Source organism: Rhagoletis zephyria, unplaced genomic scaffold (assembly GCF_001687245.7).
Source record: "Rhagoletis zephyria isolate East Lansing unplaced genomic scaffold, Rhagoletis_zephyria_1.1 Rzeph_scaffold_00536, whole genome shotgun sequence".
Taxonomy (NCBI): domain Eukaryota; kingdom Metazoa; phylum Arthropoda; class Insecta; order Diptera; family Tephritidae; genus Rhagoletis; species Rhagoletis zephyria.
In genome coordinates this window covers 144982-157231 of record NW_016157620.1, presented here as the reverse complement: position 1 = coordinate 157231, position 12250 = coordinate 144982, and the positions used below count along the sequence as shown (strand labels likewise).

The window sequence follows — 12250 nt, the reverse complement described above, 5'->3', positions numbered from 1 at the left end:
CGGACGCCTCCTGATGACGCCCCAACACCACCTACACGACGAGGCCCAGATTCTCCCAGTCAAGGAGCATAATGCAATGCTCTGCAAGCAGTTCCGTGTGGGGAGCCACAGACGTGGTCACCCTAGCAAACAGCTGCTTGCAGAAGAGCCCTCGCAAGGCACGAACTGTCGGACGAAGTCCAGAGGTTCATTAAACAACCTCTGGACCCGTCAGCCTACCAACAGGCCCTGAACGGCATTCACAAGGAATCAGTCTCGAGTTATGTAGTCTCCCGCCCTGTGAATGCCGGACGTGGACGGGACAGAACTTTGTCTGCCTCGGGAGACCCGCACCACAATAGCTCAACTTCGCTCTGGTTATTGTAGCAGGCTAAACTCATACCTGAGCAGAATTAGTGAGGATGTGCCCAACCAATGCCCGGCATGTGGAGAGTCGCCACATGACTCTCGGCACGACTTGACCTCTTCACATGCCCTGAGAACCCCACCCAGCTGATACTCCTGTCCCTATGGACAGACCCTGTTGAAGTCGCGCACTCCCTGGGCCTCCCCTTAGCTGAAACGGACAACGTTGACAGATGAACCGACCCGAGCGGGGATTAGTAGCCGTTACAACAACAACAACAACAAATTAATTTTGTGAAGAAAACTTTTCATTTTAATTAATAAAAACTTAGCAAATGAGCATGTATTACAAAGCAAGTGGAAGGGCTGGTATTACGGTATGATCATGTAGTTTACGACGAACGTCCTAGAAAACTTGGGGTCCATTTCTTCACAATTGGTTTTTGCTTAGTTTGTTCCTCGCGCTCCTTTTCCTGCATTTGCTCTAACAAAAGCCGTTGGTTTTCTCTAAACTGAGCTATAGGGTCATCAAACTGTTGATAGTAGTGTAATACGTCACGGACGTCCTCGACTTCGGCAGCTACCAGGGCTGCAAACAAAAAATCCGAGCTTGTAACAATACAAATCAAATATTTGTTAAAAATTCTGATTACTTTTTAAAAATGAAATCAAATCCAACAATTGAGTATCGTCATCATTGCCTAACCATCTCGCAATGTTGAATGTATTATCAGGATGCATTTTGGTTGCATTTTGATCCCAGTCCACAACAATGACCTACAAGTTAAAAATAAAATTTAACTTCATTATTTCATAATGCACGTATTATTATGCTTGGAATACCTTTTTTAAATCTCGGTTCAAGTTGTCTAAATTTTTGACATGATGCCCATCTACAAAATGCGTTGCATCCCGAACTAGACGATACATAATACATCCATTGGGATCAAGAGCATCTAATATGGGAAATACAGTCATTCCTTGTTCGGCTGTAAAAACCACAATTTCAAAATTCTTAGCGCATTCCTGTAGAAATTGGTCAACACCAGGTCGTTTCTTAAACCGCCAACCAGTTTGATATGTCCAATCTGGATGTACCAGGACATCTTTCATTTCCAGTACTAACGTGTATGGCGGTTGTACGTAGGGGGGTTTTAATGGGTCTGGCAAGAGTTTATCGCGAGATGGTTCTTGTATCATTTTTTGATAGTAGTTCAAAGACTTCCACATCCGCTGTATGTATTGTTGAACCGCAGGACTTTTGCTAAATTCATCTTCAATAACCTGTCCCTCGGCGTCTACCTCCGGCTTTCCGAATTCATACACCGCCCACACCACAAGCGCTATACCGCTTCCACCAAAAACTCCAAATCTACAAAAACAAATATTATTGGGAGTGTCTATTTATACGCGCCACGATAACTTTTACCGTAAATCCCCGGTAAAAATTACCGTATATCCACGGTAAAAAAAATTACCGCGAAAACTTGCGGTGGATCCACGGTAATTTCTAAGTGTCTATTTGCCATAAATCCATGGCAAAAAATTAGCGTGGATTCACCGTGATTTGATGTAGATCTGCGGTAAAAGTCAGTATATATTTTTTTTTTTAAACGACTCCAAAACAGGACGCGGTTATGTGACATGTACATATCGTCGCCTGGGTATAGATAATCTCGGATCCACGGTAATTTTCTTCGTGGATCCACTGTTAAAAAGGCTATTTTACCGTGGATATACAGTAATTTTTACCATGGATATACGAGAATTTTTACCGAAGATCTATGGTAAAAGATACCGTGGTGCGTATGTATGAACACTGACAATATTATTATCTAGGGCAAACTTCAGGTTATTACAGCATTTGAATATTTGGCGATATGTTATGCAAGTACATGTTTGTCACTTACCCGATTTTCATACGCTTCCAAGCTTTTTCATTTTCCTTGGCCTCTTCCTCATCCTTGCGTTTTCGTTCACGTTCAGTTTCCTCATCAACATTAAGTGCAGTTTGGGGGAACAACTTCGACAGAATTTCCGGGCTTGCTGCCTTTTCTAAATCGCTCAAATTAAACAAGTTCATTCTGTAATTATGATAACTAACTTGTGCTCTCTGTAGAATAGAAACGTTCACATAGCTGACAAGCCGACTTTTGCCTAAACACTGTAATTCTATCGGAAATGTTATGACTTGCGCCCCAAAGGTGATTACTCAACGTCCGGCGATTGTGTACCCCAGCAAACTGGAGCGCCGCTCTTGTGCCGGATCCTAGCTTGTGCATTATTCCAAGTACTCCTCGTTGCGCCATTGTCATGCTTGCCACCTGCTGACCCTTTTTTATTGATAAAATACGTATTGGACGCACTTATTATTTCATCACACCGGCCAAAAACATAAATGGAAACCTTGAATCTCGTGCACCGGTATTGGAATTTTCCGACAGCTGTCAAGTAGAACTGCTTTTTTTAAATCGAAGATCGATTAATCGAGTCATAACGACTACATTGTTTGTCGACTTTTGAGTTCGATTCGATCCGTAAAATTCGACAGTCGATTTTTCTCAAAGCATATGGTTCTACGGTTTGCTCTAAAAAATGTATAAAATTTTAGATTTCAACTTAAGGCTTTGGATAAATATGGATATTGAAACCGTTCTGAACAATTGATGTTTAATATACTACTTACCTTGCGTTACAAAATAATTTTCGGCGTCCAGAGAATTATAAAGACAATACGCTTTTAACCACCCGTCATTAGTGTCGTGGCATGTTTCTCGTATCATCAACTAAAATCTTCGGTTAATGTTTTTCCTAATTGTGCGGCGCTAACGCCGAGCAAATGGAATTTTCATTTTTAACAGGGCGTTACGTGTTGAAGTTGGATGCAGAAGACGTAGAGTGAGAGAAAGGACAAAAAGGTGAAAGAGCAAACAAGAATAAAACGAGAGGAAATGAGAAAACGTCTAAAATTATGCCCCGTTGATTTCGGAATAGCGCGCGCTGACACTCGTTAATAATGGAAAACGCAGCGCTTAACACTAAAATTTAGGAACGGCCGTTATGTCCAATCAAAAGTCAAAATACAGTCAAGAGTTTTCAGAAGCTATCAAAAAATTTCTACCTTGGAAACCAAAGTTCCCGAAATCTTAACGAAATATTTAGGAGTATCTTATTTCAGCAACGATTTTTTTACGAATCTTCAAGGAAAATTGTATGAAGTGGTTGACAGGAGCTCGTAAAGAACTTTGTGTGAAAAATAAAGAAAATTCGGCACGATTACGATAACTGGGGCGACAAATTTTGAACAAGGACGTCGATAGAGGTTTCTGAAGCAAGTATAATGGTATATATTTTTTTTTTGATGGGAAACGAAAACTGCAAAAGTTACCAAGGGTCAAAGATTAAATTCATAATTCTTTTAAAATCCAAATATCTTGAAAACAAAAGCACGAATTTCAAAATCTTTGATGTCATACAATGCGATTTACAAATGTTGTATACAGTTTATAAGGTTTTAGCAAAAATTCAATTGTACTAAAAAACTACAAAAAAATTTAAACAATCACATGATTATTTAAAAATTGCCTTATTAAACATATTCAAATATTTCATAATTCAATAGGATATAAAACAAGCTTTCATTTGATATACAACATCATGTCTTCAGTCCGTACTATACAGAGTATTTCGGCCGCACTTAGGGATTATAACCCTCCTTTCTGTGTTGCGAACGATAAGGGGCAGAACACCTTTCTGCGTAGGTGGCCTTCGGGCGCACTGAACACCTTTTGCGGAGAACACCTTTCTGCGAAGGCGGCCTGCGGCCGCACTCAGGGATTATAACTCTCACCAAAGAACGTGAATCTATAAGAAGAGACAACACCTTATAATTGTAACGAGTGGACACATCAGGAGCGTGCTTTATCTTTTGCCCAAATACGTTTTGCGGTTGGATGAAAAGAGAAAGCACGCTCCTGATGTTCACACTCGCTACAATTATAACGTGTTGTCTCCTCTTATAGATTTACGTTCTTTGCTCTCACTAAGTAGAATTCTCCTTTCTGTGTTGCGAAAGGAAAGGGGCTGAACACCTTTTGCAGAGAACACTTTTCTGCGTAGGCGGCCTTCTGGCGCACTTAGGGATTATTACCCTCACTAAGTAGAATTCTCCTATCTGTGTTGCGAAAGGAAAGGGGCTGAACACCTTTTGCAGAGAACACTTTTCTGCGTAGGCGGCCTTCTGGCGCACTTAGGGATTATTACCCTCACTAAGTAGAATTCTCCTATCTGCGTTGCCGGAGAAGAGGGCACCTTATGGCCCGTAGTCATAGTCAAAATAAAGTCGACTTTAAAGTTAGTTGCAGCTTTTTGACATAATTTTCAATGGGATATCTCTCAAAAAAGCTGCAACTAACTTTAAAGTCGACTTTATTTTGACTATGACTACGGGCCCATGTGATTAAACTACAGTAAATGTAAGATTGTCACTTGCTTGTAAATTCATTTAAATTTTTTATTATCACTGAATTCTTAAGCCTCAAAATCAGATCATAATAAATTATGTATACCAGATTAAAGGTAATAACTTGCACTTTTTAAGTAATAATACATTTCTTTAGCATTAATCACGTCATCTCTTCAAAAAAGGTCATTTTATAAAAAAAATTATGTTTTTTTTTAGTTTTTTAATATTTTGGTCTTTAAGATATGAAAAATAATATAAATTAGATACATGAACTGAAAGACAAATTAATTATCTTTATTTTCACACATTACTTTTTTTTACTCGATTGTGTAGTTCATAAGATATAATACATATATAATATAAAAAATCTGAAAAAAAAGTTTCAACACTAAATATCTTGAAAACTAGAAGGCCCCGACCCATAAAAGTCGCCCCGGTTATCGTAATCTCGCAGAAAATTCTGAAACAAATCTGCAAGAAAATTTTTCATATAGCATAATTATTTTGATTTCTTTACCGATTTTCTTTCAAAATTTCATAAAAGAATCGAAGTGTGCATAATTTATTTCATTTAAGAAAATTCGGCAAAAAATCGGATGAGATCTTTACGAATTCTGTAAAATTTATCTATAATTCAGAATACTCTAAAAAATGGGTAGTTTTGGTGTTCATGTGTCCAAAAAACTTGCAAAGTAGAGGAAACTCAGAGATCAAAATGACAGGGCATGAATCACGTATGACGACAATCGTCTGCGCGATATCGTGTCGAGATTGTGTTGCTTCATGAAAAATAAAAATTGTTTGATCGTTTGTGCGATATCGTCAACTCGATTCCAGTTTTGCTTCACGTAACAGTAATAGTAATACGCAATAGTAACACAAAAGCAAAAATCAGTGTGTTTACGAGGTCATTTTGTCAATATCGTTTGAACGACTATCGTTTCAAAGTTACGTGATTCATACCCAGTTCTCTTGGAGGGGAAATTGGAAATTGTTATGTCTTCACAAAATTGTCCTGTGTAAACACCAAGTTAGAATAAATGTTTGTAATATCAGTGTTGGTCAGATGATTAATTATAAAAATTAAATAAAACACGTTATGTAAAATATATAGTTTATTTATTTATTTATCGATTTATTTTTCGACTTCAAGCTTTGCCGAACTTTGCCGTATTGTTGCAAACTATTTAATTCGAATTATCGTCAAACGTACCGTGCCGGCAAGGCGATTTCATAAAAAATCGCCTCGGTAGGGGGGACTGCACTGAACGCACCCCAAACGTCTTGTAGTAAACGCGTTTGTGGTATTTTGTGAATTTTTTTTCTTCATTTGTTTACAGTTTACATCAATTTGTATTTCTGTCTGGAGGACTATTGGACTATCGAACTTAAATATGGTTTCTGAGGCTAATGAAGTCGAAGTTGTGGTGTGTCGCGCATGCATAGGCGAGTGCGTGGAGTACAAATCGTTGCACAAGCAAGGCATATTTATGGGCGAAGTGCGGACGTTGGCGTCCATGTTGAGTTTCATCACTAATTTGGAGTTCCCGAATTATGAGGCTGAAAGCTTTCCTTCACATATCTGTACGCGATGTATACGAAATCTGGCCAAATCATACGCGTTCAAGAAAATGGTATTGGAGGCTGATGAAGTGCTGCGGAGGCAGTACACTGAACTTGATTGTGAGGTTGGCATGGCCGACACCGGTGGAGGCAGTGTTATTGAAACCATTGAAACCGAATCTGCGGACTCTGTTGTGGAAATGCAACAACACGAAGCTGACGAGGAGACCGAAGTAATTGATGGCGATCAATTGCATGAATTGGCTACGGCTGCACAATTCAAAAGTTCTGTGGAAAATATGGAATACGTTGCTTATACAGTTCTAGAGGGTTTCATGGACGGTGAGGAGGCAACGATTTCAGAAGTTCAATCACAAACTAACTTAGATGAAGAGCAGAACTGTGAGGGGGAAGAAGTAGTGGTGCACGAAGTTGCGGAATCCGAAGAAGTTTATCAATATCAAACAGACAGTGAGGATGACGGTAGAGACAAAGGATATGAGGAGATATATGAGGTAAAAATAGAAGATATTGCACAAGCCGACTGCTCTATGTCAGAGACCACTGAATGTGAACAAATAAATGAAAATTTTAAAAGATCAAGAAAAGCAGATGACCAGGAAAGTTTTTGGGATAGTAGTGGTGATGTAAAAGTTAAACCACCACCGAAAATACGAAAAAAGAACAATCAACCAAAACCACCAAACCCCGATCTGCAATGCAAGGTGCGATATAAAATATTTAAAATAATTTTTGGTTTATAATATATATTTGATTTTTTTTTAGGTATGCGGGAAACAACTGAGTAATCAAAACTCATTTAAGTATCATATGCAGTTGCATTCTGACGCAACACCTTATTTGTGCAGTCTGTGCGGTGAAGGTTTTAAGACCCGTAATGCATACGAAGGACACATAGTCATTCATGATCCAAACAATCCCAATACATGTGATCTGTGCGGTAAATCTTACCGTCAGTCATCCTCCTTACGAACACACATGCTGTCACATACCGGTGAACGACCGTTCCAGTGTGATATCTGCGGGAAGTCCATGACACAGAAATCCGGGTACAAAAAACACATGTTGGTCCACACCGGTGAGAAACCACATGCGTGCGATGTATGTGGGCGTGAATTTCGATATTCGAGCAATCTGATTGCACACAAGCGGTGCCACTCGGGCGAGCGCCCATACGAATGTCCCCATTGCAAACGCGGCTTCCCAACCTCTGAACAAATGAAGAGGCATTCACTAGTACACAGTGGCGAGCGTCCATTCCAGTGTGAAATCTGCAATAAACGTTTTAAGCGACGCTCATCATTAATGTCTCACCGACATACACATGATTCTGAACCCGAATTAATTGTTGACCATAAAGTATGTAAATCCAATGTGGTGGAGTTGTATTGAATTGTTTCATATAAAATGCATCCTTTCTAATAAAAATTTCTACAGTAAGGAATCATTTGGTACTTTGCGGAAAACACTGTTAAAGATCTTGTAGCACAGTTGTGCGTACATAAATATATGTACAAAATTTAAATAGTACCTAAATAAAAAATAATACAAACAGAGCGAATAATTTATTTAAATGAAAATAATTCAACTATTTACCACATTAACTAAGAAAAGCTATTGTGTAATGTAAATCCAAATCCAAATTTATATTTCCAATTTTCTTTATGATTGTAAAAAGAGCAGCGATTACCAAAATTTCAAAAACTAATATACTAAATTTGTATGCACAACGAGAGAGTTCAATTAGAACTTAAAAGCTATTAAGTTGGGCAAGGAACTTGATTTAATTCTTAACTTAGATATTTTACAATTAAATTATTGAATAATTCTAAATCAAATTATTCCTGGCTAATAAACGTTGTTGTTTATACTTACATGTGACATAACAAGGGAACTCATAGCAACTTCTTCAACAATTGTGCAAAGATTGGTGCCTTTGATTTTATAGTAAACAACGGAACCAGCTTTGCAAACTTTGGCTATAGAATGAGATATTTTTTTTTATTTTTTGAATAGTTTATTTTTAAAATGAAATAGTTTGCAGTAATAATATATTTAAATCGTTTACATTAGATTGGGGAAACATTTTAAACTATGTTGTGTCTGTATGATTAAATATATGTACATATATAATTATGTATATGCATGTACATATATATACACAGTATGTAGGTATAATTTCTGTACATTTCATTCTTAATATATTCGTAGTCTAGGTTAGAAACAAAACATTTGAAGGATACACTTACAATTTAAAAATAAAGTAGTACATAATACAATTTATCACAAAATAATTTATAGACCACATTACTTTTGATTGCTGTAAACAAGAATACATAACCAACTAAAACAAATTTAAATTGATTAAAATATCGATAATATTTGAAGCAGTAAATGGTACATTGGTACATGGTTGGTTTATATGCAGAATACACGGAGCAATTCCTCACCTCCTGTGACGAATTTTCTCACGGCTATTACCCCGTTCGATATACCAGTTTTTATTACGCTGTCTATACTCATTTTGGCGCCGCGCGTTCTCTCGTTGCTGCATTAATTTACCATGCCATTCACCGCTCTTACGCGACTGCTCGTCGGACTCATCGGAGAGTATATCCTTCGTATTGCCATTATAGCGACGTTCCTTATTACGGTCGTGTTTGTTATAACTCTCTTTGGAAGAAAATTTTTTATTGCCAAAATTTTCCGCAGAATCATCCTCATCTTCCTCACTAAAGTCATCGTCATTCTCCCGATGTATATTTTTCTGCCTTTTCCACTGTCTTTTCTCGAAGTTATGGGATTCATACTCCTTCGAATTTTTTCTTTCGGTGTTAATATATTTGTTCATATTTTTAAACTCAGTTTCGCCTGCTTTTGGGTCAGCATTATTAGCATTCTTTGTTGGCTCATTAACATACGGATTAGTTGTGGATTCGTCAAGCGGTGCATTCTTTAGCGGCTGCATATAATCGACATTGAAAATATTGTCCATATTTTTTATTTCTGGTTCTGAATTTTCTACACTCATGCCTTCATTTTCTGCTTGTTCTCCATTTGGGCATTTAATTGGTTTTCTTAACTCCTTGATGATCTGCGAGTTATCTGCGCTATCTTTATTAATGGGCAGCTCTTTAGAATTGGTTCCCTTTTGTTTCATTATCCATTCTCCAGTCTGTTTAAAAAGTCGCTGTTGACGCCTAGATCCCCCTTCGACCTTGTGAAAGCGACCACTCTCACTCAAGCTACTTAAAAAGTTCAACTGCTTGGACAAAATGTCAATTTCTGCCCGCATTAAATTATTTTGCAATTCTAAATCTGTCAACCTTTGCTCCAAAGCAGGTAAATTTTTGGTATCGAAAAATGGTTGCCAATCTGGATTGCGCAGTTTGCCAATGAAAGCCAATATTGCAAGTACAACGCAAATAAAAAAAAGACCTTTCAAACTCCGACGAACTAAAGGATACACTGGATTTGCATCTAAAATGCTGGCATCTTTTGGCGTTACAGCTTTTCGCTCTGAATTTGTACTTGAACTGGAGCGCCTGATACGTCGTTGCCTAAGTGTGGTTTCGTCAAAAGTGTGGACACTTGAGCATACTGAGTATGACGATTGTGGTAAGTGAATGGGCAATCTGAGCATTGAAGCAGGGGAAACATCGTCGGGATTTGGGTAGCTTTTTAAGTCCGCGCTATTCAAATTTTCAGCAATTGCATAAGGTGAAGCCCGCCCAGCACTCTCGCTCTCGCTAATAATTGAGATGCCTTCGGAAATGTCATCGTTATTGGAGTCTTCATCTGTTCGAGATCTGCAACATAAATTGATCAGTTAAAGAAAATGATGCAAAAAAACGGTTACGAACTCAGCACTTTCATGTATCCCTTTGCTGTCATTTGCTACATAGTCCTCAAGGTTACTTAATATTTCTAATCTATTGCTTGTAGATTCTTCGACATCGGTTGTACCTGGGTTCTTTTTTTTATTTTTGTCGTTTACTAGTGTCCATGTTTCTAATGAATCCGATTCGGTACTGGTAGTTATTGACTCGTCGTCCGTATGTGGAGTTGACGTGGCCTTTTGTGAAGCGTCGTCGGCTGATTTATTCATATTGACGAAGCTATTTCAATCTAAAAAAAAAGAGTTTAATGTATTTAATTATTTTGAAATTACTTTTTTTAGTTTTTGTTGGTAAGCAAATATTTACACTGCTATTGCGCTACTTTCTGATGGAAACTTAAATTTTACTATGAATGAATATTTCAAAATAAATGAATTACTACAACGAAAACTACATTGTTGCGTCTGAGTAAATCTTTACCTTCTGAAAATATTTCAAGTATTGCCCAACTGCTCAAGCCGAAAAACATGCAATTCTTTGTTTCTTTGTGCAGTTGCAATTGCGGTTGTTGTATTTGTATTTAGTTCTGTGCGCACACAAGTGCAAGTTAACAGAGGAATAGGCAAAGCACAGGAGAATTTCTTGTAAATCTTTCAAAGCAGTAAAAATTGATGTGTCTATTTTTGAAAACAAAGCAATTGTTCCGCCTCAAGATAGATGCGATAAAACCAAATGTTCGCTATTTACCACATGAATAGGTATATTCGTAATATGTGCAAATACATACAAATGAACATATCGCACATTTACGAAAAGACTTTTATAACTCAAAAAAGGTTTTTTTTTTTAGAATACGCATTTAAGTTGCTCTTAAGCCAAAGAAAAAATGAAATGCATATTGTCTTCTTCCGGGAAAACTACATAAGCTTTAAGCATGAAAATAAACAAGATATGAACATGAATAAAAAAATAATTCTGTACAACTTGCTCAATTTTGCACGTTTATTGGGCTATGCCAGTCGTTTAGTAAAGCAGCGATATGTTGTGAGTTGTGTCTCCAATAAATTAAAAAAAAACTATATATTTACAATCAGAACTCCCCCTACATTCCCCCTCCATCCTCCATAACCTCCTTACTTTGGTACCCCGGGGATGCCAAACTAAAATTTTCCCAAGAATTTTACCCCTTTAGACTGTTAAATTTTTTAGATCCCTCTGCTGATCAACGATGTCCGGAGGTCAATCTTAAGACAGTACATACATACATACATGTATATATATTTCATTTAAATGTGTGTACACACGGTCTCTGGCCTCCAACGCGACCTTAACTTCTGGTATAAATTGCAGCACTGTTGGAGCTATCCGGATAAACAAATAAAACTGTAATTTCACTGCAATCTTCTATTTATTACGTTGAATCGTTTATTCACTTAGTAAAATATTTGACAATAAACGCACAAGAAGCAAAATACGTAAACGTAAAACTACAACAAGCTGACAAACAAGACGAGTTTATACGCATTACATCAGGCTGACAAATGTCAAAACGAATTTGCTATGGAGTGTTGCCACAGTAATACAATTATTTATTGTGCTGTTTTTCGTTATTGAGTCCGAACGTTCGGAGTGCGTAAAGAGCGCAATACACAACACAAACGGCTTGACAAACCAAATATGCCTTTGCTTCAAGCCATTTGTGTTGTGTATGGGGGTGTTTGGAGGTTTGACAAGCCGTTTGAGGGAAATTTGAACAAAATCAAACTCTTTCGATTTTCAGGCCGCCATGTTCACGTTTGTACATTGCGTACAAAAGCTAAAGAGCGAAATACACCACACAAGCGGCTTGTCAAACATACTTTTCCCATTTTGCCATAGACCATGCAAACATGAGTCGTTCAAGCACAGAATTTTAGTTTTCTTTCGGTTAACAATGTAAAACATTTTAGTTTTCTACCATTATTCTCCATTACGTCTTCACTTGGTGAAATTTCAGTTCTTTCGGTTAACAATGTAA

At 37.5% G+C, this 12250-nt stretch overlaps 4 protein-coding genes across 4 annotated transcripts in view; 1 reads left to right on the top strand and 3 right to left on the bottom strand.

Annotated features, from left to right (window-relative positions):
• Positions 1–635: 635 nt before the first annotated feature.
• On the bottom strand, positions 636–2820 carry LOC108360216 (mitochondrial import inner membrane translocase subunit TIM50-C-like). The gene is made up of 5 exons (XM_017612424.1): positions 2450–2820; positions 2256–2400; positions 1189–1717; positions 999–1122; positions 636–934 (listed from the first exon to the last, which is right to left on the bottom strand). The coding sequence occupies exons 1-5, from the start codon at positions 2658–2660 to the stop codon at positions 738–740; spliced, it is 1206 nt and encodes a 401-aa protein (XP_017467913.1). The 5' UTR covers positions 2661–2820; the 3' UTR covers positions 636–737.
• A 3235-nt stretch (positions 2821–6055) lies between these two features.
• On the top strand, positions 6056–8614 carry LOC108360211 (zinc finger protein 391-like). The gene is made up of 2 exons (XM_017612420.1): positions 6056–7098; positions 7160–8614. The coding sequence occupies exons 1-2, from the start codon at positions 6205–6207 to the stop codon at positions 7784–7786; spliced, it is 1521 nt and encodes a 506-aa protein (XP_017467909.1). The 5' UTR covers positions 6056–6204; the 3' UTR covers positions 7787–8614.
• On the bottom strand, positions 8428–10355 carry LOC108360212 (uncharacterized). Its single transcript, XM_017612421.1, has 2 exons — positions 10265–10355; positions 8428–10203 (listed from the first exon to the last, which is right to left on the bottom strand). The coding sequence occupies exon 2, from the start codon at positions 10035–10037 to the stop codon at positions 8841–8843; it is 1197 nt and encodes a 398-aa protein (XP_017467910.1). The 5' UTR covers positions 10038–10203; positions 10265–10355; the 3' UTR covers positions 8428–8840.
• A 78-nt stretch (positions 10356–10433) lies between these two features.
• Positions 10434–12250, bottom strand: part of LOC108360210 (uncharacterized) — a 62275-nt gene continuing 60458 nt past the window's right edge. The window contains exon 5 of the mRNA XM_017612419.1: positions 10434–10522. Coding sequence (XP_017467908.1) covers positions 10518–10522 — 5 coding nt within the window. The 3' untranslated portion in view covers positions 10434–10517. The remainder of the gene's footprint in view (positions 10523–12250) is intronic.